General features: G+C 47.9%; 3 protein-coding genes across 3 annotated transcripts; 1 reads left to right on the plus strand and 2 right to left on the minus strand.

The window, feature by feature from the left end:
* Positions 1-567: 567 nt before the first annotated feature.
* H257_18620 (hypothetical protein) lies at positions 568-2,134 on the minus strand (the record flags this gene model as incomplete). The annotated part of the gene is made up of 5 exons (XM_009847715.1): positions 568-1,029; positions 1,053-1,205; positions 1,253-1,417; positions 1,472-1,748; positions 1,989-2,134. The coding sequence occupies 5 exons, from the start codon at positions 2,132-2,134 to the stop codon at positions 568-570; spliced, it is 1,203 nt and encodes a 400-aa protein (XP_009846017.1).
* Positions 2,135-2,824: 690 nt separating this feature from the next.
* H257_18621 (hypothetical protein) lies at positions 2,825-3,120 on the plus strand (the record flags this gene model as incomplete). Its single annotated transcript, XM_009847716.1, has 2 exons — positions 2,825-2,848; positions 2,962-3,120. The coding sequence occupies 2 exons, from the start codon at positions 2,825-2,827 to the stop codon at positions 3,118-3,120; spliced, it is 183 nt and encodes a 60-aa protein (XP_009846018.1).
* Positions 3,121-4,475: 1,355 nt separating this feature from the next.
* Positions 4,476-6,170, minus strand: H257_18622 (hypothetical protein; the record flags this gene model as incomplete). Its single annotated transcript, XM_009847717.1, has 1 exon — positions 4,476-6,170. The coding sequence occupies one exon, from the start codon at positions 6,168-6,170 to the stop codon at positions 4,476-4,478; it is 1,695 nt and encodes a 564-aa protein (XP_009846019.1).
* Positions 6,171-6,478: the final 308 nt, after the last annotated feature.

Genomic DNA, 6,478 nt, shown 5'->3' on the forward strand with positions numbered 1-6,478 from the left:
AGACGCATCGCCATTAGTTTTATAGCAAATGGTTTACCTTATAAATTAATATACCGTATATTTCATGCGTCTGGAAATAGATTCACAGAGGCTTACTGAACCTTGCATCTGGCTGAGAGTTATAATGCTACTTTCCGTTTTTCAGCCTTTGAGTCCATTAGTCAGCCTCAGTTTCGCACTTTTCAGACAATATGTCTGTTTTGTCAGCTAGCCATATTTGAACATCCCTTAACTCGAAGTACCCGTGTTCCTTACATTCCATCGCCGTCTGAATTATTTATTCCGTTTTTCAGGCCGAATAAGTGTCACAGAAATTTGCGAACAAAATGGTATCCGGGCACGCCATTTCGACACAATACAAATGATCTCGAAATGTATCGAAATATTGACAATATCAAGTTGAGCGTGTTTGATGTCAAACTATTGTCGGTGACTTTGTTGATGGAAATAGCAGGTCTAAAACAGCGGTCGTGCCAAGGCTGGGACTGATAGCACGCCCGCCTTGGCTCCGTCCACAACCACCTTTGGACCTTGGGTGTCCTTGCAAGGCGGGGGAGTCACAGCATTTTAGATGTTCAAGCGGCCGAAGCCAAAGAGTTTGTTGGGATATTTCGTGTTGGTAATGCCTCCGCAGGTCTTGTTGGGTGGATATAACGTATCCGTGTCCACATTCTCGGTCAAGGCCGCGTACGCTTGGTCGTACGAGGCGCCGTTGTTGGCAGACAAGTACAAGGCGATGGCTCCAGAAACATGAGGCGCGGCCATGCTCGTACCAGATTCCCGGATGAAACCATTGTCACTGAAGTGTACTGCCGAATGGATGCTGACACCAGGAGCCGAAATGTCGGGTTTGCCGCGCTTCCTCACGGATGGTCCCAAACTTGAATCGAACGCCAAAAAATCGCCTGAGTTAGTGGAGCCGACAGTAATCACTTGAGGGCACGCAGCAGGATAACTTGAATACGCACAGCCTTTAAGCCTTTGTTGCCATTCGCAAACACGGGAATGATTCCCGCTTCTCTTCACATTCTAATCGAATCTTCCAAAAAAACGTCCGTGCGGTGCTCTCCAAAGCTGTCGTTGATCACATGGGGGGCCTTGCTGGAGTCGCAGTTGTTGCCGTCTTTGTCGTGGGGACAAAGCAGGAAATGATCGCATTGCACCACCATACGGTCCTCGCACCCTTTGCACGCAATCCACTTGGCCTTGGGAGCGACACCAATACCTTTCGTTCCCAGCATGATGCCATGACGTGAGTGCTGTGGCCATCCGTGTCGCTGGGCAGCTGGTTCGTCTTGTTGTACGGGTTGAACCAACCGTATTCTCTTCGCCAGTTCGACTCCAACGACTCATGGATATGGTGAACACCTGTGTCGATGTTGGCCACGACAATGCCTTCGCCCTTGATATCATTAGCCTACAGCGCCGGCGCTTGGATCTTCTTGATCCCCCATTCGATGACATCATTGACAGCACTTGCTGGTTTGTCATCGCTTTTGGTTTGACTGAGTTCCATCATAACTGCCTCGTAAATGGATTTGACTTCCGGCAACGCCGCGAACTTGTGGACGAGGTCGGTGGGGGCGTTGTTGATGTACATAGAACATTGGATCCATGTCGTGGCCACTGCCACAGCCGTTGATTCAACTTGGTTGGCCAGGAGCGACTTGACCGACGCCTGAGACGTGGTGGTATGCTCTTTCAACGAATTAACCAGCGACTCGATGGTTTCGGTGCGAGACGCTTTTCTGCAGCGTGCAGAGCAATTGGGTCGCGCGTTAGTTTGACCCATTGCAAACACACACACTCTGTGTGTGTGGTGGGTCAAAGGTCCCGATACCTTAATGGAGGTACTGAGTACTTTAGTGAATGGTAGTCAGTAGGCGCCTCGTGGCGTGTTTAACCTCACTAATATCAGTGTGTGTATTTGCTGCCTTGACGAAGGTCCCGTGGCCGAAAGCCATGAAGAAGCGGGAGACAATACAGACGCGCCGCCCTTGAGTCGGCGGTGGTGGGTGGTGAGGGCCTCGTCACAGTAAAATTTCACCACGATATTCGACTGCTTGGCGATTTCCAAGTTGCGATGCACTTGGACCGAGATCTTGGCCGTGGCAGCGGTGGCGGTGAGGGCCATAAATTTAATCTGAACCATGATGTTTTTGGGTTAATGGAAATTGCAAAAGGAGACCAATGACTCTCGAGCTGGATGTAGCACTTGACTTGCCTTGCGCAACACGCTGGGAAATATGTATCAGGTCAGCTGTTGTGTGTACTGTCTGTGTACAATATGTATGGCTACGTGATGAAATCGTTAACCTGGACCAAAAGCTTAGGTCAAGTATACCTACTAGTAAGCATGATCTTGCTTAAAGTGTGCAATTCTGCAAATGAGAGATTTTCTCATCCCTAGCTTTACGCTAGGCCGAATAAAATACTCAGAATCAGTATTCCTATTCCCCAATCTGCAAATGCGAGATTCTATCATTTGCAGAGGCCAATAGAAATCCAGTAAATTGAAATATTTACAATGTCATTGGCTTAAGCCTACGAATGTACTCGAGTATGATTGTCTCTACTGCAAATGAGAGTACCTCTCATTTGGAACACCTCCCGTCCGCCGATCCTAGCGGGTTAAGCTTATGGAATGCTCAAAATCGTGTACAGTTCATTATTACTGGAATAGAAAATGATACTATTATTAATAATAATAGTAAGACGCAACAAGATTCTGACGAAATTGTCGACAATGTGCGATGACATACCAAATTCACCATATGACTTATGAGCAGCCCTTGAAGTTCAATGTAATTTGACATGAGGTGGGATGGTCGCCACCACATGGAAGCATGTACACACAGTAGACCTCTAACCCAGAGACTGAATGACTGACTAGACACAAAGTAGTTTGTCATATTCTCATCATTCAAATAGAGTGCATTCAAACTTACAAACACCCCATAGTTCGCCAAAAAAGTACCGGGATGCAAACTGTTTGTGTGGTATACCCTCAACGGTGGCTTGTGCCGGCTCAAGGACTCCCAAGGTCCTAAGGTGGCTGTGGACGGAGCCAAGGCGGACGCGCTATCAGTCCCAGCCTTGGCACGACCGCCGTTGTTTTAGACCTGTTATTTCCATCGTCAACAAAGTCACCGACAATAGTTTGACATTAAACACGCTCACAACTTGATATTCTCAATATTTCGATAAATATCGAGATCATTTGTATTGTGTCCAAATGGCGTGTCCGGATACCATTTTGTTCACAAATTTCTGCGACACTTATTCGGCCTGAAAAACGGAATAAAAAATTCAGACGGCGATGATATGGTATGGTATTCAAATATGGTTGGGCAAGTTGCTTTGAAATACAAGTAAATTTTTAGCCAACCAAAATGGAGAATTAGAATAGAATTTCTATTCTTTTCAAACACACAAAACATTATATATTACGGGTCATTGAACTGCCGAGGCTCGATACATACCGGTAGTGTACTCAGGGAATATGTCAATACTCTTATCTAATACAGCAGTGTATAAGGTTTCACAAAAGTCGTACTGCCCAATCAGGGCCCCCATACGAGGCCTTTACCCCTATCACAAGCGTTCCCCTCGCATTGCGCAAGCTTCACCTACCATTGACCACCTTACTTACGGCGGAGGTACCATCAGACTGAAATAAGGGTACCGGTCATGGCAATTGGTCCGGGTGAGGTTAAAATTTAAAAAAATCTGCTAAACAGAAAAACCAGCAAAAAAGAGAGGTCTAAAATATTAAAACGTAATAAAACCATTTAGGACATTTTCTCGCTCGTAGGACATTTCAAGCACGTGGAATTGCTTTCTCAAAACTACGGCGAATCTCATGCGATGTACTAAGCACCCACGCCTTGACTGCACGATGGATCATGGCAAGTCGCTTCTGCCGCGCTGTAACTGAGTAGACGTCTTTGTTATCCCCGTCATCATTGCCATCAATGATCTCTTCTTGTAGCCAGAGGGTACGGGGGTGGCGCTTGAATGGCCCCATGATACCTACATCCAGTACGGCAATCCACTGAAACCTTGACGTCCCATCCAGAACTCCTTCATGAATTGTAACCATTAAATGACACCATCCAGGCACCTTCCCGTGGAAAGTGTCTGGACGTTTTCGTTTACACATGTGACGAACAAGCTTGTGTCAAGGGGCACTTGACGATGAGCACAGTGACAGGAAATGTTGCGATATCCCGCAAAATATATACTAGTTAGAGTAGCATATTATTATTTATTCCGTTTTCAGGATATTTTCGGCCGAATAAGTATGTATCACAGAAGTTTGGCGACAAAATGGTATCCAGACACGCCCTTTTGACACAATTCAAATGATTTTGATATTATTTATCGAAATATTGAGAAATATCAAGTTGAGCGTGTTTAATGTCAAACTATTATTTTCGGTGATTGGTTTGACGATGGTAAAAACTGGTCTAAAACTACGGCCGTTGTCCCGAGGCTGGGGCTGGTAGCACGCCAGCCTTGGCTCCGTCCACAGCCACCTTTCGGCCTTGGGTGTCTTTGAGCCGGCACAAGCCACCGTTGAGGTTGTACCACACAAACACTTTACATCCCGGTGTCTTTTTACATTCAGCGCAGCAGGATTCAACAGTCGTCAGATTGACCGAAGTCAAGTCGCCGCCAATATAGTGCGTGTTGTCTTCCAAGGTGCCACACGTGCTTAGGTCATCGGTCGGGTTCAGGACTTGGGTGGACTCGGATGGCGGGGGAAGAGTGAGGCCGCGGATGCTAGCAGCCACGGCGTTGAAGATGTTCAAGCGGCCGTGGCCAAAGAGGTTGTTGGGATACTGCGTGTTGGGAATGCCACCGCAGGTCTTGTTGGGTGGAGTTAACGTGTCCGTGTCCGCATGCTCGGTCAGGGCCCTGTACACTTGGTCGTACGAGGCGCCATTGTTGGCAGACAAGTACAAGGCGATGGCTCCAGACACATGAGGTGCGGCCACGCTCGTGCCAGATTCCGAGATGAAACTATCGTCACTCAAGTGTCCTGCGGAACGGATGTTTTCACCAGGAGCCGAAATGTCGGGTTTGATGATTGTTTTGTTCAAGACGGAAGGTCCCAAACTTGAATCCAACGCCAAAAAATCGTTATCGTCAGTGTTGCCGACAGCAATCACTTGAGGTGACATGCCAGGATAACCTGAATGCCCACAGCCTTCAAGGCCGTGGTTGCCGATCGCAAATACGGGAATGATTCCCGCTACTCTCCACTTTGCAATGATATCTTCCAAAGAAAAGTTCCTGGTGTGCCTTCCAAAGCTGCCGTTGATCACATGAGGGGCCTTGCTGGGGTCGCATTTGTTGCCGTCGTTGTTGTGGGGACAAAGCAGGAATTGAGCGCATTCCACCATCATGAGTTCATTGCAACCGTTGTTGCACCATTTGCACGCAATCCACTTGGCTTTGGGAGCGACACCAATACCTTTTGTTCCCACCATGACACCCATGACGGAAGTTCCGTGGCCCCACTTGTCGTCGGGCAGGTGGTTTGTCTTGTTGTACGGGTCGAACCAACCGTATTCTCTTCGCCAGTTCGACTCCAACGACTCATGGGTATAGCGAACACCGGAGTCGATGTTGGCCACGACAATGCCTTCGCCCTCGATGCCATTGGCCCACAGAGCCGGCGCTTGGATCTTCTTGACCCCCCATGCGATGCCATCATTGACAGCACTTGCTGGTTTGTCATTGCTTTGGGTTTCACTGAGTGTCATTGTAACTGGCTCGTAAATGGATTTGACTTCCGGTAACGCCGCGAACTTGTGGACGAGGTCGGTGGGGGCGTTGTTGATGTACATAGAACATTGGATCCATGTCGTGGCCACTTCCACAGCCTTCGATTCAACTTGGTTGGACAGGAGCGACTTGACCGACGCCTGAGACTTGGTGGTGTGCTCCTTCAACGTATCAACCAGCGACTCGATGGTTTCAGTGCGAGACGCGCCGCCCTTGAGTCGGCGGCGGTGGGTGGTGAGGGCCTCGTCACAGTAAAATTTCACCACGATATTCGACTGCTTGGCGATTTCCAAGTTGCGATGCACTTGGACCGAGATCTTGTCCATGGCAGCGGTGACGGCGGTGGCGGCGAGGGCAATAAACTGGTACTGAACCATGATGTTGTTGGGTCAATGGAAATTGCAAAATGAGACCAATGACTCTCGAGCTGAATGTAGCAATAATTCTGATAATCGCTTCAGGTTAGCGAATTTTCTCTGGATGTAGCACATGACTTGCCATGGGTAACACGCTGGGAAATATGTATCAGGTCAGCTGTTGTGTGTACCAGGTCAGCTGTTGTGTGTACTGTCTGTGTACAATAAACCATTGGGACAGTACGTATCCACTTGCTTAGCAACCAATTGGAAATGTTTTTATACCATGGTAATTTCCTATGCAGCATATCGCATGATGAAAGATCGAG

Source organism: Aphanomyces astaci, assembly GCF_000520075.1.
Source record: "Aphanomyces astaci strain APO3 unplaced genomic scaffold supercont1.187, whole genome shotgun sequence".
NCBI classification, from domain to species: Eukaryota; Oomycota; class Saprolegniomycetes; order Saprolegniales; family Verrucalvaceae; genus Aphanomyces; species Aphanomyces astaci.